Genomic DNA, 23,562 nt, shown 5'->3' with positions numbered 1-23,562 from the left:
AGGTACTCACACCACAGGTACTCACACAACAGGTACTCACATCACAGGTACTCACACAACAGGTATTCACACCAAAGGTACTCACACGACAGGGAACCACACACACCACAGGTACTCACAACCAAGTACGCACACCACAGATACTCACACACCAGGAACCACACACACCACGGGTACTCACAACCAGGTACTCACACCACAGGTACTCACACACACACCACAGGTACTCACACCACAGGTACTCACACAACAGGTACTCACACCACAGGTACTCACACAACAGGTACTCACATCACATGTACTCACACAACAGGTATTCACACCAAAGGTACTCACACGACAGGGAACCACACACACCACAGGTACTCACAACCAAGTACGCACACCACAGATACTCACACACCAGGAACCACACACACCACGGGTACTCACAACCAGGTACTCACACCACAGGTACTCACACACCGGGAACCACACACACCACATGTACTCAAACCACAGGTACTCACACCACATGTACTCACACACAGGGAACCACGCACACCACATATACTCACACCACATGTACTCACACCACATGTACTCACCCACAGGGAACCACACACACCACAGGTACTCACACCACAGGTACTCACCCACAGGGAACCATACACACTCCTACCACTGACTCCGCAATGGAGAGCCGCTCACACCACATGTACTCACACACAGGGAACCACACACACCACAGGTACTCACACCACAGGTACTCACACCACAGGTACTCACCCACAGGGAACCACACACACTCCTACCACTGACTCCGCAATGGAGAGCCGCTCACGCCACAGGTACTTACACCACAGGTACTCACACCACAGGTACTTACACCCCAGCTACTCACACCACAGGTACTCACACCCCAGGGACTCACACCACAGGTACTCACCCACAGGGAACCACACACAGGGAAGAACACACAGGCAGGCAGTTACACACACATACACCGTTAACCCCCACAGATACTCACAATAAAAATAAAACACACACATGCACACACACATCCCCTAACCCCATAGGCACTTGCAATTAGGAACACACACAACACCCCTCCCTCCCCCAGAACACCACTCTAAGATGCACAGAAATGATTTAGGCAATACCCAAGTTCTAGAATACACAGCAATTATTTAGGCAATTCCCAGTTCTAGAATACACAGCAATTATTTAGGCAATTCCCAGTTCTAGAATACACAGCAATTATTTAGGCAATTCCCAGTTCTAGAATACACAGCAATTATTTAGGCAATTCCCAGTTCTAGAATACACAGCAATTATTTAGGCAATTCCCAGTTCTAGAATACACAGCAATTATTTAGGCAATTCCCAGTTCTAGAATACACAGCAGAAACATTTAAAATATGAAATAGAGTGGACATGAGTTTGTCTGTCTAAATGTAAAGTCTGTTGAATCTGCTTTGGTATATTTCTGTATATAATTTCCCTGTCCTATGGTCTGACAGTCAGATAATTAGGTGTCGCCTTCCCTGTCCTATGGACTGACAGTCAGATAATTAGGTGTCGCCCTCCCTGTCCTATGGTCTGACAGTCAGATAATTAGGTGTCGCTCTCTCTGTCCTATGGTCTGACAGTCAGATAATTAGGTGTCGCCCTCCCTGTCCTATGGACTGACATTCAAATAATAAGGTATGGAAATAACCCTGTCCTATGGACTGACGGTCAGATAATTAGGTATGGCAATAACCCTGTCCTATGGACTGACAGTCAGATAATTAGGTGTCACCCTCCCTGTCCTATGGACTGACAGTCAAATACTAACAAGGTATTGTCATCTCTTGAATTTATCTACTAGAATATCATGTTGCTGTCTGAATCATCTCTTGTATTTATCTCTACTAGAATATCATGTTGCTGTCTGAATCATCTCTTGTATTTATCTCTACTAGAATATCATGTTGCTGTCTGAATCATCTCTTGTGTTTATCTCTACTAGAATATCATGTTGCTGTCTGAATCATCTGTTGTGTTTATCTACTAGAATATCATGTTTCTGTCTGAATCATCTCTTGTGTTTATCTACTAGAATATCATGTTGCTGTCTGAATCATCTCTTGTGTTTATCTACTAGAATATCATGTTGCTGTCTGAATCATCTCTTGTATTTATCTCTACCAGAATATCATGTTGCTGTCTGAATCATCTCTTGTGTTTATCTCTACTGGAATAGCATGTTGCTGTCTGAATCATCTCTTGTGTTTATCTCCTCTAGAATATCATGTTGCTGTCTGAATCATCTCTTGTGTTTATCTCTACTAGAATATCATGTTGCTGTCTGAATCATATCTTGTGTTTATCTACTAGAATATCATGTTGCTGTCTGAATCATCTCTTGTGTTTATCTCTACTAGAATATCATGTTGCTGTCTGAATCATCTCTTGTGTTTATCTCTACTAGAATATCATGTTGCTGTCTGAATCATCTCTTGTGTTTATCTACTAGAATATCATGTTTCTGTCTGAATCATCTCTTGTGTTTATCTCTACTAGAATAGCATGTTGCTGTCTGAATCATCTCACTGCCTCTTATCTGTGACTGTATTCATGATACAGCACTGCCACTTACCTGTGACTGTATTCATGATACAGCACTGCCTCACGTGCCTTATTGCTTAAATAAGGCACTACTTAAATGTTGACTAGTGCCCTATAGGTCTCCCTATAGGTCTCCCTATGGATCTCCCTATGGGTCTCCCTATGGGTCTCCCTATGGGTCTCCCTATGGATCTCCCTATGGGTCTCCCTATGGGCCCTATGGGTCTCCTATGGATCTCCCTATGGGCCCTATGGGTCTCCTATGGATCTCCCTATGGGTCTCCTATGGATCTCCCTATGGATCTCCTATGGATCTCCCTATGGGCCCTATGGATCTCCCTATGGATCTCCCTATGGGCCCTATGGATCTCCCTATGGATATCCCTATGGGCCCTATGGATCTCCTATGGATCTCCCTATGGATCTCCTATGGATCTCCCTATGGATCTCCTATGGATCTCCCTATGGATCTCCCTATGGGCCCTATGGATCTCCCTATGGGTCTCCCTATGGATCTCCCTATGGATCTCCCTATGGGTCTCCCTATGGATCTCCCTATGGATCTCCCTATGGATCTCCCTATGGATCTACCTATGGGCCCTATGGATCTCCCTATGGGTCTCCCTATGGATCTCCTATGGATCTCCCTATGGATCTCCCTATGGGCCCTATGGATCTCCCTATGGGTCTCCTTATGGGTCTCCCTATGGATCTCCCTATGGGCCCTATGGATCTCCCTATGGGTCTCCCTATGGGCCCTATGGGTCTCCTATGGATCTCCCTATGGGCCCTATGGGTCTCCTATGGATCTCCCTATGGGTCTCCTATGGATCTCCCTATGGATCTCCTATGGATCTCCCTATGGGCCCTATGGATCTCCCTATGGATCTCCCTATGGGCCCTATGGATCTCCCTATGGATATCCCTATGGGCCCTATGGATCTCCTATGGATCTCCCTATGGATCTCCTATGGATCTCCCTATGGATCTCCTATGTATCTCCCTATGGATCTCCCTATGGGCCCTATGGATCTCCCTATGGGTCTCCCTATGGATCTCCCTATGGATCTCCCTATGGGTCTCCCTATGGATCTCCCTATGGATCTCCCTATGGATCTCCCTATGGATCTACCTATGGGCCCTATGGATCTCCCTATGGGTCTCCCTATGGATCTCCTATGGATCTCCCTATGGATCTCCCTATGGGCCCTATGGATCTCCCTATGGGTCTCCTTATGGGTCTCCCTATGGATCTCCCTATGGGCCCTATGGATCTCCCTATGGGTCTCCCTATGGGCCCTATGGGTCTCCTATGGATCTCCCTATGGGCCCTATGGGTCTCCTATGGATCTCCCTATGGGTCTCCTATGGATCTCCCTATGGATCTCCTATGGATCTCCCTATGGGCCCTATGGATCTCCCTATGGATCTCCCTATGGGCCCTATGGATCTCCCTATGGATCTCCTATGGATATCCCTATGGGCCCTATGGATCTCCTATGGATCTCCCTATGGATCTCCTATGGATCTCCCTATGGATCTCCTATGTATCTCCCTATGGATCTCCCTATGGGCCCTATGGATCTCCCTATGGGTCTCCCTATGGATCTCCCTATGGATCTCCCTATGGGTCTCCCTATGGATCTCCCTATGGATCTCCCTATGGATCTCCCTATGGATCTCCCTATGGATCTACCTATGGGCCCTATGGATCTCCCTATGGGTCTCCCTATGGATCTCCTATGGATCTCCCTATGGATCTCCCTATGGGCCCTATGGATCTCCCTATGGGTCTCCTTATGGGTCTCCCTATGGATCTCCCTATGGGCCCTATGGATCTCCATATGGATCTCCCTATGGGCCCTATGGATCTCCCTATGGGCCCTATGGATCTCCCTATGGATCTCCCTATGGGCCCTATGGATCTCCTATGGATCTCCCTATGAGCCATATTGGCCCTGGTAAAAGTAAGTCACTACAGTATATAGTGAATAGGGTGCTATTTGGGACACATCCAAGGTGTTGTAACATTGATAAGAGGAGTATGGAGATGGTGAATGGGGTATGTTGTGTTTCAGAGCAGGGTGGAGATGGTGAATGGGGTATGTTGTGTTTCAGAGCAGGGTGGAGATGGTGAATGGGGTATGTTGTGTTTCAGAGCAGGGTGGAGGTGGTGAATAGGGTATGTTGTGTTTCAGAGCAGGGTGGAGATGGTGAATGGGGTATGTTGTGTTTCAGAGCAGGGTGAAGATGGTGAATGGGGTATGTTGTGTTTCAGAGCAGGGTGGAGATGGTGAATGGGGTATGTTGTGTTTCAGAGCAGGGTGGTGGTGGTGAATGGGGTATGTTGTGTTTCAGAGCAGGGTGGAGATGGTGAATGGGGTATGTTGTGTTTCAGAGCAGGGTGGAGATGGTGAATGGTGTATGTTGTGTTTCAGAGCAGGGTGGAGATGGTGAATGGGGTATGTTGTGTTTCAGAGCAGGGTGGAGATGGTGAATGGGGTATGTTGTGTATCAGAGCAGGGTGGAGATGGTGAATGGGGTATGTTGTGTTTCAGAGCAGGGTGGAGATGGTGAATGGGGTATGTTGTGTTTCAGAGCAGGGTGGAGATGGTGAATGGGGTATGTTGTGTTTCAGATCAGGGTGGAGGTGGTGAATGGGGTATGTTGTGTTTCAGAGCAGGGTGGAGATGGTGAATGGGGTATGTTGTGTATCAGAGCAGGGTGGAGATGGTGAATGGAGTATGTTGTCTTTCAGAGCAGGGTGGAGATGGTGAATGGGGTATGTTGTGTTTCAGAGCAGATGGGAGATGGTGAATGGAGTATGTTGTGTTTCAGATCAGATGGGAGATGGTGAATGGAGTATGTTGTCTTTCAGAGCAGGGTGGAGATGGTGAATGGGGTATGTTGTGTTTCAGAGCAGATGGGAGATGGTGAATGGAGTATGTTGTCTTTCAGAGCAGGGTGGAGATGGTGAATGTAGTATGTTGTCTTTCAGAGCAGGGTGGAGATGGTGAATGGGGTATGTTGTGTTTCAGAGCAGGGTGGAGATGGTGAATGGGGTATGTTGTGTTTCAGAGCAGGGTGGAGATGGTGAATGGGGTATGTTGTGTTTCAGAGCAGGGTGGAGATGGTGAATGGGGTATGTTGTGTTTCAGAGCAGGGTGGAGATGGTGAATGGGGTATGTTGTCTTTCAGAGCAGGGTGGAGATGGTGAATGGGGTATGTTGTCTTTCAGAGCAGGGTGGAGATGGTGAATGGGGTATGTTGTGTTTCAGAGCAGGGTGGAGATGGTGAATGGAGTATGTTGTGTTTCAGAGCAGGGTGGAGATGGTGAATGGGGTATGTTGTGTTTCAGAGCAGGGTGGAGATGGTGAATGGAGTATGTTGTGTTTCAGAGCAGGGTGGAGATGGTGAATGGGGTATGTTGTGTTTCAGAGCAGGGTGGAGATGGTGAATGGAGTATGTTGTGTTTCAGAGCAGGGTGGAGATGGTGAATGGAGTATGTTGTGTTTCAGAGCAGGGTGGAGATGGTGAATGGAGTATGTTGTGTTTCAGAGCAGGGTGGAGATGGTGAATGGGGTATGTTGTGTTTCAGAGCAGGGTGGAGATGGTGAATGGAGTATGTTGTGTTTCAGAGCAGGGTGGAGATGGTGAATGGAGTATGTTGTGTTTCAGAGCAGGGTGGAGATGGTGAATGGAGTATGTTGTGTTTCAGAGCAGGGTGGAGATGGTGAATGGAGTATGTTGTGTTTCAGAGCAGGGTGGAGATGGTGAATGGGGTATGTTGTGTTTCAGAGCAGGGTGGAGATGGTGAATGGGGTATGTTGTCTTTCAGAGCAGGGTGGAGATGGTGAATGGAGTATGTTGTGTTTCAGAGCAGGGTGGAGATGGTGAATGGGGTATGTTGTGTTTCAGAGCAGGGTGGAGATGGTGAATGGGGTATGTTGTGTTTCAGAGCAGGGTGGAGATGGTGAATGGAGTATGTTGTGTTTCAGAGCAGGGTGGAGATGGTGAATGGAGTATGTTGTCTTTCAGAGCAGGGTGGAGATGGTGAATGGGGTATGTTGTGTTTCAGAGCAGGGTGGAGATGGTGAATGGGGTATGTTGTGTTTCAGAGCAGGGTGGAGATGGTGAATGGAGTATGTTGTGTTTCAGAGCAGGGTGGAGATGGTGAATGGGGTATGTTGTGTTTCAGAGCAGGGTGGAGGTGGTGAATGGGGTATGTTGTGTTTCAGAGCAGGGTGGAGATGGTGAATGGGGTATGTTGTGTTTCAGAGCAGGGTGGAGGTGGTGAATGGGGTATGTTGTGTTTCAGAGCAGGGTGGAGATGGTGAATGGGGTATGTTGTGTATCAGAGCAGGGTGGAGATGGTGAATGGACTATGTTGTCTTTCAGAGCAGGGTGGAGATGGTGAATGGGGTATGTTGTGTTTCAGAGCAGGGTGGAGATGGTGAATGGAGTATGTTGTCTTTCAGAGCAGGGTGGAGATGGTGAATGGAGTATGTTGTCTTTCAGAGCAGGGTGGAGATGGTGAATGGCGAGCTCATCATCCAGACGGTCCAGCAGGCTGACTCTGGGATGTACCAGTGTGTCGCTGAGAACAAATACGGAGCCATCTACTGCAGCGCAGAACTCAACATCTTAGGTATGCTGTTGTTTTTCTCCTGTTGTTGTTGTTGTATTCATTCCGGCACTGCGTACATGTATTTAGTCCTTGATACTCATTCCAAATTCATCCCAACCCCCCCCCCCCCCAATGTTCTCAACTGTAAATAGCCTCAGGGAAAACCAAATCTATTGACTTCAATCCAGTCAATTCAGGAAGTAAACTAAGATTCCAATGTTTCTCATTGCTTGTAATTTAAATTTCAGTTTGCTTCCTGAACCAACGTTGCTGCATACCCTTCCACTATCTTAGGTCTGCTTGTGTTTGTCATTATGTTAAAGGGAAGGTCTGTTCTGGTGTGTTTGTCATTATGTTAAAGGGAAAGTCTGTTCTAATGAGAAAATGCAGTGCAGATAAAGTCAAGTCTTTTGTTGTGGCAAATTGAAATGTAAATGGGCTGTTTTTCAACAAAGGTAGAGCTGCTCTTTTCTTCACCTCTGTGCATGGCTGGATATCGGCATGTGCCATTGGAGAGGCCACGGCCTGATAAGGGAGAGAGATAGCAATACGGGACGAAAACACAGCTTGAGAAGGCTGATTGGCAATCAACGGTGCTTGATTGAACCTTAACAGTGGTTAGCATGAAGAAATGAACGACAGAGGATGTATCCCAAAGGGCACCCTATTCCCTACATGGTACCCTATTCCCTACATGGTACCCTATTCCCTACATGGTACCCTATTCCCTATATAGTACCCTATTCCCTACATGGTACCATATTTCCTACATGGTACCCTATTCCCTACATGGTACCCTATTCCCTACATGGTACCATATTTCCTACATGGTACCCTATTCCCTACACGACCAGTGAGCTGAGATAAGACGGATCTTTACCTAGCATAGACTTATAGATGACCTGGAGCCAGTAGGTCTGGCGACGATTATGTAGCGAGGGCCAGCCGACTAGAGCATACAGGTCGCAGTGGTGGGTGGTATAAGGTGATTTGGTAACAAAACGGATCTCTCCAGGTCTCCTCCAATTCTCCACTCCTCCTTTCCCCCTCTCCTCACATCCTCCTCACATCCTCACATTGGTCATTTTGATTTAACATCAACATTTTGGGCCCTGTTTCTTCAGGCATCACATTTAGAGAATATGAACCCTAACGAATGAGCCATCACAAGTTTCTGTAACGTCACATTGATTTCTTGTTCATTCCCAACCCTGAGTCATATAGCAAATATGTTGAGACCATGACGTGTTAATTACATGAAGCAGATGCAGTCTCTGTGAACACCATAAGGCTTTGTTTTCTGATCATGTTAAGCAAAGTGACTGAGAATGAGATCCCTCGCCACTCTCTCCTTCCTGCCTCCCCTCCCCCTCTCTCTTCCCTGCCTTCCCCTCTCTCCTTCCTGCCTCCCCCTCCCTCTCTCTTCCCTGCCCCCCCCCCCCCTGCCTCCCCCTCTCTCCTGCCTGCCTCCCCCTCTCTCCTGCCTGCCACCCCTCTCTCGCTCCCTGCTTCCTCCTCTCTCCTCCTTGCCTCCCCCGCTTCCTCTTGCCTTTAAAGAACAGTCAGAATGAGGAGGTTTGGACGCTGCTGATGGTGATTAATATTCTGGTAACCATACCCTACAGGTATACATTCTTACTCTCTGTCTGTGTCCTTTGCGAGGATGTCCTCAAGCAGCAGCTATCAGGACAGATTACATGGCTAATAACACCTTGGAGATGAGTCATCACTTGAGGCTACATAGGGGTCCCTGGATGCCCCTCGCCTCTGATCCTGTCACAGCTCCTCTGGGGGAAGGGAAGGAGGGATGGAGGGTGATCCTGTCACAGCTCCTCTGGGGGAAGGGAAGGAGGGATGGAGGGAGATCCTGTCCCAGCTCCTCTGGGGGAAGGGAAGGAGGGATGGAGGGTGATCCTGTCCCAGCTCCTCTGGGGGAAGGGAAGGAGGGATGGAGGGTGATCCTGTCCCAGCTCCTCTGGGGGAAGGGAAGGAGGGATGGAGGGTGATCCTGTCACAGCTCCTCTGGGGGAAGGGATGAGGGAGATCCTGTCCCAGCTCTTCTGGGGGAAGGGAAGGAGGGATGGAGGGAGAGGGCTGTGGAGGGAGCCTGCCATGCTACAGGCCCGTTTTTCTAGGGAGGGAGAGTGGAGGGAGGACCGGGGAGGGGGGGAGACACTGGAAGGACAGAGCTGTCGTGCCTTTAGGACCCAAATCATTCGGACCCAGATGATCCTGGTGTTGTATCAGCAGGTAGCCTAGTGGTTAACGCGTTGGACCAGTAACCGAAAGGTTGTTGGATCGAATCCCCGAGCTGAAAAGGTAAAAATCTGTCCTTCTGTCCCTGAACAAGGCAGTTAACCCACTGTTCCCTGATAGGCCGTCATTGAAAATAAGAATGTGTTCTTAACTGACTTGCCGAGTTAGAAAAAGGTCAAATAAATAATATCAAACAGCTCCAAATCATTAGGTCCCTGATGATCCTGATCAAACAGCTCTGTTTGTTTTATATTTAGGGTTTGAATATAGTAGTGTTTGATACAATATTATCAAAATGGTTTCAATTATTGTTTTGTAAAACTGGTTGCTACTAAACTAAAACAGATTTGTATTGCATTTTCCTCAAATAAGAAGGCTTCGCAGTTAAGTCAAAAGTTGTATTTTTTAAATGTATTTATCTAAACTATCTCTACATATACATTGCAACAGACGTGATCGCAGTATACTGTAAATGCTATGTACTAATTGTTATGACGTAAGGCAGCATGTAAAGTACACTGCTGTCAACGTACTGTACTGTCTTCCATCAAAACAATTAGTACATAGTGCAGTACGTTGACAGCAGTACACTGTACATGATATGTACTAATTGTTTTGACGTAAGATAGTACAGTACGTTGACAGCCGTGTACTGGACACCTCCCTGCTCTGTTCCCTATGAGCTCTGATCATACTGGACACCCCCCTGCTCTGTTCCCTATGAGCTCTGATCATACTGGACACCCCCCTGCTCTGTTCCCTATGAGCTCTGATCATACTGGACACCTCCCTGCTCTGTTCCCTATGAGCTCTGATCATACTGGACACCCCCCTGCTCTGTTCCCTATGAGCTCTGATCATACTGGACACCCCCCTGCTCTGTTCCCTATGAGCTCTGATCATACTGGACACCCCCCTGCTCTGTTCCCTATGAGCTCTGATCATACTGGACACCTCCCTGCTCTGTTCCCTATGAGCTCTGATCATACTGGACACCCCCCTGCTCTGTTCCCTATGAGCTCTGATCATACTGGACACCCCCCTGCTCTGTTCCCTATGAGCTCTGATCATACTGGACACCTCCCTGCTCTGTTCCCTATGAGCTCTGATCATACTGGACACCTCCCTGCTCTGTTCCCTATGAGCTCTGATCAAAAAGAGTACACTCTAAAGGTCAAAGTGTAAGTTACCATTTGGGATGGAGACGTTTGAAGGTCAATGTAATGATGTCTGTGATTTGATCAGTTGATGTTTGGCTTGAAAATCTTTGAGTCATCTGATTCGTCAGCCCACATAACACTTCCCTCTGGACACGTTCGGCATTTAGCAGTAATTATCTGTTCATGTTAAAGTTGAGGATGGGAGGAGGGTTGAATCATTGGACATGTTTAGCCTCTGCTATAAACACTTTACTTTATTTACGGACCAGATCATTATGACTGCATCTTTCTCATAGGACATCTACTGTAAAAATGCCCATATATTGTAGAAGATTATACGATAAAATACCTAAAATGTTCAATATTTTGTGTTGTACCTCCTGATACGCGTTTATGACCAGAAAATAATTATGACAAAAATAAAATATTCATAGTATATATGTTACGCTGCTGTGACCTGTTATACTACTGTGACCTGTTGTACTGCTGTGACCTGTTATACTACTGTGACCTGTTATACTACTGTGACCTGTTGTACTGCTGTGACCTGTTATACTACTGTGACCTGTTATACTACTGTGACCTGTTGTACTACTGTGACCTGTTGTACTACTGTGACCTGTTACGCTACTGTGACCTGTTATACTACTGTGACCTGTTGTACTACTGTGACCTGTTGTACTACTGTGACCTGGTATACTACTGTGACCTGTTATACTACTGTGACCTGTTGTACTACTGTGACCTGTTATACTACTGTGACCTGTTGTACTACTGTGACCTGTTGTACTACTGTGACCTGTTATACTACTGTGACCTGTTATACTACTGTGACCTGTTATACTACTGTGACCTGTTATACTACTGTGACCTGTTATAGTACTGTGACCTGTTATACTACTGTGACCTGTTATACTACTGTGACCTGTTATACTACTGTGACCTGTTATAGTGCTGTGACCTGTTATAGTGATGTGACCTGTTATAGTGCTGTGACCTGTTATACTACTGTGACCTGTTATACTACTGGGACCTGTTATACTACTGTGACCTGTTACGCTACTGTGACCTGTTATACTACTGTGACCTGTTGTACTACTGTGACCTGTTGTACTACTGTGACCTGTTGTACTACTGTGACCTGTTATACTACTGTGACCTGTTATACTACTGTGACCTGTTGTACTACTGTGACCTGTTACGCTACTGTGACCTGTTATACTACTGTGATCTGTTGTACTTCTGTGACCTGTTATAGTGCTGTGACCTGTTATACTACTGTGACCTGTTATACTACTGTGACCTGTTTTACTACTGTGATCTGTTGTACTACTGTGACCTGTTATAGTGTTGTGACCTGTTATAGTGCTGTGACCTGTTATACTACTGTGACCTGTTATAGTGCTGTGACCTGTTATACTACTGTGACCTGTTGTATTACTGTGACCTGTTATACTACTGTGACCAGTTATAGTACTCTGACCTGTTGTACTACTGTGACCTGTTATACTACTGTGACCTGTTATAGTGCTGTGACCTGTTATAGTGCTGTGACCTGTTATAGTGCTGTGACCTGTTATACTACTGTGACCTGTTATACTACTGTGACCTGTTATACTACTGTGACCTGTTATACTACTGTGACCTGTTATAGTACTGTGACCTGTTATACTACTGTGACCTGTTATAGTACTGTGACCTGTTGTACTACTGTGACCTGTTATACTACTGTGACCTGTTATACTACTGTGACCTGTTATAGTACTGTGACCTGTTATACTACTGTGACCTGTTATACTACTGTGACCTGTTATACTACTGTGACCTGTTATACTACTGTGACCTGTTATACTACTGTGACCTGTTATACTACTGTGACCTGTTATACTACTGTGACCTGTTATACTACTGTGACCTGTTACGCTACTGTGACCTGTTGTACTACTGTGACCTGTTATACTACTGTGACCTGTTATACTACTGTGACCTGTTATACTACTGTGACCTGTTATAGTACCGTGACCTGTTGTACCGTATCCAGGTCCCTTTTGTAAAAGTGTATTCTAACCTCAAGGGTGAATAAAGGTGAAATAAAAATGTTTTTTGTCTGTTCCACAGCGTCACCCCCAGTCTTCAGCCCTAACCCTGTCCGTCTGATCGCCACGCTGGGGAAAGACATGTTGTTGGGGTGTAGACCCCGAGCATCTCCCAAGCCTAGAGTAACATGGAGGAGAGGAGACAGACGCATTCAGCCCAGCAGAAGGTAAGGATGGAATCTGAAAAGATTTGACAATGTTTAGGGGCAGTTTCCCAGACACAGTTTAAGCTCAGAACGGGACTAAACATATTTATCTGCGTTGAGCTTTTCAGTCCAGGACTTAGTCTGTTTCTGGGAAAATGCTCCTAAAACTATGTTCTTCCTCAATTGTACATGGAGGTTCAAATAATATGTGTCTTGTGCTTTATCCTAACCTGCCCACATACACCCTCACGTTGGAGTGGTTTATCCTAACCTGCCCACATACACCCTCACGTTGGAGTGGTTTAAGCAGAGAGTGGCACTTTATATGTGGACCGTTGTTAACATTAGGACTACTTAGAGTACAAACTCTCCTGTTGTTAACATTAGGACTACTTAGAGTACAAACTCTCCTGTTGTTAACATTAGGACTACAGAGAGAACAAACTCTCCTGTTGTTAACATTAGGACTACGGAGAGTACAAACTCTCCTGTTGTTAACATTAGGACTACAGAGAGAACAAACTCTCCTGTTGTTAACATTAGGACTACAGAGAGAACAAACTCTCCTGTTGTTAACATTAGGACTACAGAGAGAACAAACTCTCCCGTTGTTAACATTAGGACTACAGAGAGTACAAACTCTCCTGTTGTTAACATTAGGACTACAGAGAGTACAAACTTGTGATTGATAGATTAGTATACAGGCTGTATTGGAACGTGTGATTGATATATTAGTATACAGGCTGTATTGGAACGTGCGATTGATATATTAGTATACAGGCTGTATTGGAACGTGTGATTGATAGATTAGTAACCAGGCTCTATTTAAATGTGATTCATAGATTAGTATCCAGGCTGTATTTAAATGTGATTCATAGATTAGTATCCAGGCTGTGTACGAAGGTGTGATTCATAGATCACTATGGTGGCTGTGTTTGAACGTTTCTGTAGTCCCAGGATAGGAGATCACGTGGTATACAAGGGTAGATGTTCCTAGCTGTAGTACCAGGTTAGGAGATCACGTGGTATAAAGGGGTAGATGTTCCTAGCTGTAGTCCCAGGTTAGGAGATAACGTGGTATAAAGGGGTAGATGTTCCTAGCTGTAGTCCCAGGATAGGAGATAACGTGGTATAAAGGGGTAGATGTTCCTAGCTGTAGTCCCAGGATAGGAGATAACGTGATATAAAGGGGTAGATGTTCCTGGCTGTAGTCCCAGGATAGGAGATAACGTGGTATAAAGGGGTAGATGTTCCTAGCTGTAGTCCCAGGATAGGAGATAACGTGCTATAAAGGGGTAGATGTTCCTAGCTGTAGTCCCAGGATAGTTTGAAGAGGTGAACTCTTCTGTTCTATTATGGGGAGGAACGTGGTCACATGTCTTGTTTACCACGTCTATCTCAATACAGCCGCTGAAGTGAAATGTCAACCAATCAGATAGGTTGTCTCCTTTCTTCTCCTTCCCAGAGAGGGATCCTCACAACCTTATACTGTGCAATTGGAAAAGAGTTTTATCTTGCTGTTTAATGTATCTTCTTTTATGAAAAGAGTGTGTGTGTGTATGTGTGCTTGGGATGGGGGTTGAGCAGCGGGGTTGTGGAACATCAATCACTGTGAGTGACAGCAGCTGAAATGATCTGTCAGTGTTGAGCATTGAGATATAGTGAAAGAGGAACCAGGATGTTGAGAGGTAGTGGAAGAGGGACCAGGATGTTGAGAGGTAGTGAAAGAGGGACCAGGATGTTGAGAGGTAGTGAAAGAGGGACCAGGATGTTGAGAGGTAGTGGAAGAAGGACCAGGATGTTGAGAGGTAGTGGAAGAGGGACCAGGATGTTGATATGTAGTGGAAAAGGGACCAGGATGTTGAGAGGTCATGGAAGAGGGACCAGGATGTTGAGAGGTACCAGGATGTTGAGAGGTAGTGAAAGAGGGACCAGGATGTTGAGAGGTAGTGGAAGTGGGACCAGGATGTTGAGAGGTAGTGAAAGAGGAACCAGAATGTTGAGAGGTAGTGAAAAAAGAACAAGGATGTTGAGAGGTAGTGAAAAAAGAACAAGGATGTTGAGAGGTAGTGGAAGAGGGACCAGAATGTTGAGAGGTAGTGAAAGAGGAACCAGGATGTTGAGAGGTAGTGAAAGAGGGACCAGGATGTTGAGAGGTAGTGGAAGTTGGACCAGGATGTTGAGAGGTAGTGAAAGAGGGAGCAGGATGTTGAGAAACCAGGATGAGAGGTAGTGAAAGAGGGACCAGGATGTTGAGAGGAACCAGGATGTTGAGAGGTAGTGGAAGAGGGACCAGGATGTTGAGAGGTAGTGAAAGAGGGACCAGGATGTTGAGAGGTAGTGAAAGAGGGACCAGGAGTTTGAGAGGTAGTGAAAGAGGGACCAGGATGTTGAGAGGTAGTGGAAGAGGGACCAGGATGTTGAGAGGTAGTGGAAGAGGGACCAGGATGTTGAGAGGTAGTGGAAGAGGAACCAGGATGTTGAGAGGTAGTGAAAGAGGGACCAGGATGTTGAGAGGTTGTGGAAGAGGGACTGGGATGTTGAGAGGTAGTGGAAGAGGGACCAGGATGTTGAGAGGAACCAGGATTTTTAGAGGTAGTGAAAGAGGAACCAGGATGTTGAGAGGAAGTGAAAGAGGAACCAAGAGTTTGAGAGGTAGTGAAAGAGGGACCACGATGTTGAGAGGTAGTGGAAGAGGGACCAGGATGTTGAGAGGAACCAGGATGTTGAAAGTTAGTGAAAGAGGGACCAGGATGTTGAGAGGTTGTGTAAGAGGGACCAGGATGTTGAGAGGTTGTGGAAGAGGGACCAGTATGTTGAAAGGTAGTGGAAGAGGGACCAGGATGCTGAGAGGTAGTGGAAGAGGAACCAGGATGTTGAGAGGTAGTGAAAGAGGGACCAGGATGTTGAGAAGTAGTGGAAGTTGGACCAGGATGTTGAGAGGTAGTGAAAGAGGGACCAGGATGTTGAGAGGAACCAGGATGTTGAGAGGTAGTGAAAGAGGAACCAGGATGTTGAGAGGTAGTGGAAGAGGAACCAGGATGTTGAGAGGTAGTGAAAGAGGGACCAGGATGTTGAGAGGTAGTGGAAGAGGGACCAGGATGTTGAGAGGTAGTGGAAGAGGAACCAGGGTGTTGAGAGGTAGTGGAAGAGGGACCAGGATGTTGAGAGGTAGTGAAAGAGGGACCAGGATGTTGAGAGGTTGTGGAAGAGGGACTGGGATGTTGAGAGGAACCAGGATGTTGAGAGGTAGTGAAAGAGGAACCAGGATGTTGAGAGGTAGTGGAAGAGGATCCAGGATGTTGAGAGGTAGTGGAAGAGGGACCAGGATGTTGAGAGGAACCAGGATTTTTAGAGGTAGTGAAAGAGGAACCAGGATGTTGAGAGGTAGTGAAAGAGGGACCAGGATGTTGAGAGGTAGTGGAAGAGAAACCAGGATGTTGAGAGGAACCAGGATGTTGAGAGGTAGTGGAAGAGGAACCAGGATGTTGAGAGGTAGTGAAAGAGGGACCAGGATGTTGAGAGGTTGTGGAAGAGGGACCAGGATGTTGAGAGGTAGTGAAAGAAGAACCAGGATGTTGAGAGGTAGTGGAAGAGGATCCATGATGTTGAGAGGTAGTGGAAGAGGGACCAGGATGTTGAGAGGAACCAGGATTTTTAGAGGTAGTGAAAGAGGAACCAGGATGTTGAGAGGTAGTGAAAGAGGGACCAGGATGTTGAGAGGTAGTGGAAGAGAAACCAGGATGTTGAGAGGTAGTGGAAGAGGAACCAGGATGTTGAGAGGTAGTGAAAGAGGGACCAGGATGTTGAGATGTTGTGGAAGAAGGACCAGGATGTTGAGAGGAACCAGGATTTTGAGAGGTAGTGAAAGAGGAACCAGGATGTTGAGAGGTAGTGGAAGAGGAACCAGGATGTTGAGAGGTAGTGGAAGAGGAACCAGGATGTTGAGAGGTAGTGAAAGAGGGACCAGGATGTTGAGAGGTAGTGAAAGAGGAACCAGAATGTTGAGAGGTAGTGGAAGTTGGACCAGGATGTTGAGAGGTAGTGAAAGAAGAACCAGAATGTTGAGAGGTAGTGAAAGAGGAACCAGGATGTTGAGAGGTAGTGAAAGAGGGACCAGGATGTTGAGAGGTAGTGAAAGAGGGACCAGGATGTTGAGAGGTAGTGTTGAGAGGTAGTGAAAGAGGACCAGGATGTTGAGAGGTAGTGGAAGAGGGACCAGGATGTTGAGAGGAACCTGGATGTTGAGAGGAACCAGAATGTTGAGAGGTAGTGGAAGAGGGACCAGGATGTCGAGAGGTAGTGAAAGAGGGATAAGGATGTTGAGAGGTTGTGGAAGAGGGACCAGGGTGTTGAGAGGTGGTGAAAGAGGAACCAGGATGTTGAGAGGTAGTGGAAGAGGGATAAGGATGTTGAGAGGTTGTGGAAGAGGGACCAGGATGTTGAGAGGTGGTGAAAGAGGAACCAGGATGTTGAGAGGTAGTGGAAGAGGGACCAGGATGTTGAGAGGTAGTGAAAGAGGGATAAGGATTTTGAGAGGTAGTGAAAGAGGGACCAGAATCTCCTTTTATCAGACCATGTTCAGTAAGTTATTCACCAGCTTAGGAACAATGACAGACATTCAATAATGGATTTGGGTGATTTTATCCCTCCCTCCCCCCCTCCCTCCCTCCCTCCCTCCCTACCCCCCTCTCTCCCTACCTCTTTCCACCCTCCCTCCCTACCCCCCTCTCTCCCTACCTCTTTCCACCCTCCCTCCCTCCCCCATTACCTTCCTCCCTACCTCCCTCCCTCCCCCATTACCTCCCTCCCTCCCTCATTACCTCCCTAACTCCCTCCCCCCCCCCCTCCCTACCTCCCTCTCTCCCTCCCTACCTCCCTATATATATTTAATAAAAGGTAGGCGCGTTGATCAGAAAACTAATCAGTATCTGGTGTGACCACCATTTGCAGCGTGCCACATGTCCTTCAAATAGAGTTGATCAGGCTGTTGATTGTGGAATGTTGTCCCACTCCTCTTCAATGGCTGTGCGAAGTTGCTGGATATTGGTGGGAACTGGAACACGCAGTCATACACTTCGATCCAGAGCATCACGTGATCTGCGGCTGTGAGGTCGTTTGGACGTACTTCCAAGTTCTCTAAAACGGCATTGGAAGCAGCTTATGGTAGAGAAATTAGCATTCAATTCTTTGACAACAGCTCTGGTGAACATTTCTGCGGTCAGCATGCCAATTGCACGCTCTCTAAAAACTTGAGACATGTGTTGTGTGACAAAACTGCACATTTTAGAGTGGCCTTTTATTGTCCCCACTAAATCAATAAGCTGTTTAATCAGCTTCTTGATATGCCACACCTGTCAGGTGGATGTATTATCTTGGCAAATGAGAAATGTTCACTAACAGGGATGTAAGCAAATTTGTGAGCAAATTTTGTGATAAATAAGCTTTTTGTGTGTATGGAACATTTTTGGGATCTTTTATTTCAGCTCATGAAACATTTTGATGTGATTTTTTTTGTTAGGCTCCCAATTAGCTGACGTCTGGAGTCTGGAGTCTTTGACAATTTTTAGGGCCTTCCTCTGACACCGGCTGGTATAGAGGTCCTGGATGACAGGAAGCTTGGCCCCAGTGACTACCCTCTGTAGTGCCTTGCGGTCGGAGGCCGAGCCGTTGCCATAACAGGCAGTGATGTGTCAGCATCCCGTCAGGATGCTCTCGATGGTGCAGCTGTAGAACTTTTTGAGGAATCGAGGACCCATGCCAAATCTTTTCAGTCTCCTGAGGGGGAATAATTTTGTCGTGCCCTCTTCACGACTGTCTTGGTGTGTTTGGACCATGTTAGTTTGTTGTGGACACCAAGGAAATTAAGCTCTCAACCTGCTCCACTACAGCCCCGTTGATGAGAATGGGGGAGTGCTCTGTCCTCCTTTTCCTGTAGTCCAAAATCATCTCCTTTGTCTTGATCACGTTGAGGGAGAGGTTGTTGTCCTTGCACCACACTGCCATGTCTCTGACCACCTCCCTATAGGCTGTCTCATCGTACCACTGTTGTGTCATCAGCTAACTTAATGATGGCGTTGAAGTCATGCCTGGCCATGCAGTCATGAGTGAACAGGAAGTACAGGAGGGGACTGAGCACACACCCCTGAGGGGCCCCCGTGTTGAGGATCAGCATGGCGGATGTGTTGTTACCTACCCTTACCACCTGGGGGCGACCCGTCAGGAAGTCCAGGATCCAGTTGCAGAGGGAGGTGTTTAGTCCCAGGATCCTTAGCTTAGTGATGAGCTTTGAGGGTGTTATGGTGTTGAACGCTGAGCTGTAGTCAATGAATAGCATTCTCACATAGGTATTCCTTTTTTTCCAGGTGGGAAAGGGTAGTGTGGAGTGCAATAGAGATTGCATCATCTGTGGATCTGTTGGTGCGGTATGCAAATTTGAGTTGTTCTAGGGTTTCTGCGAAAATGGTGTTGATTTGAGCCATGCCCAGACTTTCAAAGCATTTCATGGCTACAGATGTGAGTGCTACGGTAGTCATTTAGGGAGGTTACCTTAGTGGTCTTGGGCAGAGGGACTATGGTGGTCTGCTTGAAACATTTCAGACTCAGAGAGGTTGAAAATGTCAGTGAAAACACTTACCAGTTGGTCAGCACATGCTCGGAATACACGTCCTGGTAATCAGTCTGGCCCTGCGGCCTTGTGAATGTTGACCTGTTTAACTTCTACCGAGTCAGAAACCCGGATCCGGGAGCACCCCCCACCCCCCACCAGTAAAAAAAGCTGAATAGCATAGCTAGCATAGCGTCACAAGTAAATAGTAGCATCTAAATATCATTCAATCACAAGTCCAAGATACCAGATGAAAGATCCACTTCTTGTGAATCCAGCAATTTTTTCTGATTTTTAAAATGTTTTACAGGGAAGACACAATATGTAAATCTATTAGCTAACCACGTTAGCAAAAGACACAATTTTTCTTTGTCCACCATTTTTTCTCTCCACCAGTAGCTATCACCAATTCGGCCAAATAAAGATATTGATAGCCACTAACCAAGAAAAAACCTCATCAGATGACAGTCTGATAACATATTTATTGTATAGGATAGTTTTTGTTAGAAAAATGTGCATATTTCAGGTAGAAATCATAGTTTACAATTGCACCCACCATCACAACTCGACTAGAATAAATACAGAGAGCAACGTGTATTACCAATTTACTCATCATAAAACATTTCATAAAAATAGACAAAGCATAGCAATGGAAAGACACAGATCTTGTGAATTCAGACAATATTTCAGATTTTCTAAGCGTTTTACAGCGAAAACACAATAAATCGTTATATTAGCATACCACATGTGCAAACGTTACCCCAGCATGAATCCAAGGCAACGGGAGCGATAACGTTATGATCACCAAAATATATTAATTTTTTCACTAACCTTCTCAGAATTCTTCCGATGACACTCCTGTAACATCATATTACAACATACATATAGAGTTTGTTCGAAAATGTGCATATTTAGCCACAAAAAAACGTGGTTATACAATGAGAATAGTAGCAAAACTGGCCTGAAAATGTCGGGCGCTATCTTTGAGAGTGATCAAGTCTAATCAATAGCTAATCATAAACTTGACTAAAAAATACAGGGTTGACAGGAATCGAAAGACAAATTAGTTCTTAATGCAATCGCTGACTTACATTTCTAAAATTATCCTTACTGTGCAATACCGGGTCCGCCAAAGCGAAGCTACACATAACAAAATGGCGATATATGCGTTTAAAATTTTTCAACAGAACAGCGATTTATCATCATAAATAGTTCTTACTGTGAGCTGTTCTTCCATCAGAATCTTGGGCAATGTATCCTTTCTCCGGTCTAATCGTCTTTTGGTCGAAAGATGTCCTCTTGTCCCGTCGAAATGGCCAATAACGTTCGGTATGTACAGGAAACGTGCCCAGCTCATGGAAGAGCGTCACAAATAAATGCCTCAAAATCGCACTAAACGGATATAAATTGCTATAAAACGGTTTAAATTAACTACCTTATGATGTTTTTAACACCTATAACGAGTAAAAACATGACCGGCGATATATTACTGGCTAAACCAAGGCTTGGAAAGGGGTCGGTCCGACGCCCTTCATGCGTCCAGCGCAGGATCCAAAAGAAAGCTACTTCCGGTCTTTTCTGTTTTATACAGGCCCTGATTGCGCAATCGACTCCATTCAAATTGTCACCACTTACTGACATCTAGAGGAAGGTGTAGGCAGTATTTGTATCCTCATAGCATTCACAGGGACATTAAAACTGACCTGGGACCAGAGGCCAAGATTTCTGAAATCTCACTCCCTGTCAGGGAAACATTTAAGGAAAGTGCTGTAGATAGAGTTCTGTTCCACTCAGAGACATAATTCCAACGGTTATAGAAACTAGAGAGTGTTTTCTATCCAATAATAACAATAATATGCATATTGTACGAGCAAGAATTGACTACTAGGCAGTTTAATTTGGCAATGTCAAAAAAAATAAAGTGCTAACAGCACCCCCTATTGACAAAAGGTTAAAGGTCTTACTCACATCGGCTGTGGAGAGCGTGATCACACAGTCGTCCAGAACAGCTGATGCTCTCATGCATGTTTCAGTGTTACTTCTCTCGAAGCGAGCATAGAAGTAGTTTAGCTCGTCTGGTAGGCTCGTGTCGCTGGGCAGCGCTCGGCCGTGCTTCACTTTGTAGTCAGTAATAGTTTGCAGGCCCTGCCACTTCCAACGAACGTCAGAGCTGGTGTAGTACAATTCGATCTTAGTCCTGTATTGACGCTTTGCCATTATCAAGTAATTTTACATATTTTCTTAACCTCTAATTCCTCCCAAACCCGGATCCGGGAGCACCCCCCACAGTAAAAAAGCTGACTAGCATAGCCTAGCATAGCGTCACAAGTAAATACTAGCATCTAAATATCATTAAATCACAAGTCCAAGACACCAGATTAAAGATACACATCTTGTGAATCCAGCCATCATTTCTGATTTTTAAAATGTTTTACAGGGAAGACACAATATGTAAATCTATTAGCTAACCACGTTAGCAAAAGACACCACTTTTTTTTCTCCACCAGTTTTTTACTCCATCAGTAGCCATCACTAATTCGACCAAATAAAGATATAAATAGCCACTAACCAAGAAACAACTTCATAAGATGACAGTCTGATAACATATTTATTGTATAGCATATGTTTTTTTTTGAAAAATGTGCATATTTCAGGTATAAATCACAGTTCTACATTGCAGCTGCAATCTGAAATAGTGCCGAAGCTGCCAGAATAATTACAGAGACCAACGTCAAATACCTAATTACTCATCTTAAAACATTTCTGAAAAATACACAGCGTACAGCAAATGAAAGCCCAACATCTTGTGAATCCAGCCAATATGTCAGATTTTTTAAGTGTTTTACAGCGAAAACACAATATAGCATTATATTAGCTAGGCTCAATAGCCAGAAACACAAGCAATTTACCAGCAGCACAGGTTAGCGATCGTAACAATACAGCAAAATATATATAATTTTGGACTAACCTTGATATACTTCGTCAGATGACAGTCCTGTAACATCATATTACACAATGCATATAGGTTTTGTTCGAAAATGTGCATATTTAGCAGCACAAATCGTTGTTATACAATGTGATCAGTGGCAACAGGTCATGCATTCTGGCCGGCGCCATCTTGGAAAGGCACCTAAGTTTACGATTATTTATCGATTAGATTGACAAAAAAATACAGGTTGGACAGCAAATGAAAGATGCATTAGTTATTAATGCAACCGCTGAGTTAGATTTTTAAAATGAACGTTACTAGACATACAGTGTGCGTTACAGCCAGACTAGTGCCGCAATAACGGCGGACAAATGCGTTTACATTTTTCCACATAAATACGGAATAACATCATAAATAGTTCTTACTTTTGGACGAGCTTCCATCAGAATCTTGGGCAAGGTGTCGTTTGTCCAAAAGAATCGTTGCTTGGTTGTAAAACGTCGTCTTCAACTTCGGAATTAGCAGCTAACAATAGCTATGTGGCCACAACATTCCCAAATCCCCAAAACGCAATACTAAGGAAATTCCGAAAATAGCAATATACTCGCATAAACTGATATAACTCGGTTTAAAATAACTTCGTTATGATGTTTCTAACACCTATATCGAATTAAATTACAGACGGATATAGCTAAGGCCAATAACTGAGCGTTTCAAAATGCCATCTTGAGGTCTTGCTTTGCGCAATGACGAACGACGAAAAGAGAGCGCACTTCGTTCCTTGGCCTTTTATAAGCTCTGAGAACTACGTAGACACTCCATTCCACTTCTCATTGGTTACTGACATCCAGGGGAAGGCGGGTGCAGTTCATGTCGACCCATAGGATACATACAGAGCTTTAAACTGATCTGAGAACAGAGCCTCGTTTTCAGACCTTCGCAGTTCCTGTCATGGATTTCGCTGCAGAAAGAGTTCTGGTTCACCCACAGACATAATTCAAACGGTTTTAGAAACTAGAGATTGTTTTCTATCCAATAGTAATAATAATATGCATATTGTACGAGCAAGAATTGAGTACGAGGCAGTTTAATTTGGGAACGATAAATGTCCAAGTTGAAACAGCACCCCCTGTAGTGTCAAGAGGTAGC

The 23,562-nt window shown here is 45.4% G+C and overlaps 1 protein-coding gene across 1 annotated transcript in view; it reads left to right on the top strand.

Moving 5' to 3' along the window:
- cntn5 (contactin 5) overlaps positions 1-23,562 on the top strand; it is a 493,785-nt gene that overhangs the window by 386,100 nt on the left and 84,123 nt on the right. Inside the window, exons 11-13 of the mRNA XM_071358202.1 lie at positions 7,111-7,240; positions 12,754-12,898; positions 19,243-19,297. Of these exons, the coding sequence (XP_071214303.1) occupies positions 7,111-7,240; positions 12,754-12,898; positions 19,243-19,297 (330 nt within the window). The remainder of the gene's footprint in view (positions 1-7,110; positions 7,241-12,753; positions 12,899-19,242; positions 19,298-23,562) is intronic.

Source organism: Salvelinus alpinus, chromosome 21 (genome assembly GCF_045679555.1).
Source record: "Salvelinus alpinus chromosome 21, SLU_Salpinus.1, whole genome shotgun sequence".
In the NCBI taxonomy this organism is placed as follows: Eukaryota; Metazoa; Chordata; class Actinopteri; order Salmoniformes; family Salmonidae; genus Salvelinus; species Salvelinus alpinus.
Note: the sequence above shows the minus strand (reverse complement) of the source record. Positions and strands in the feature narration are given on the sequence as shown.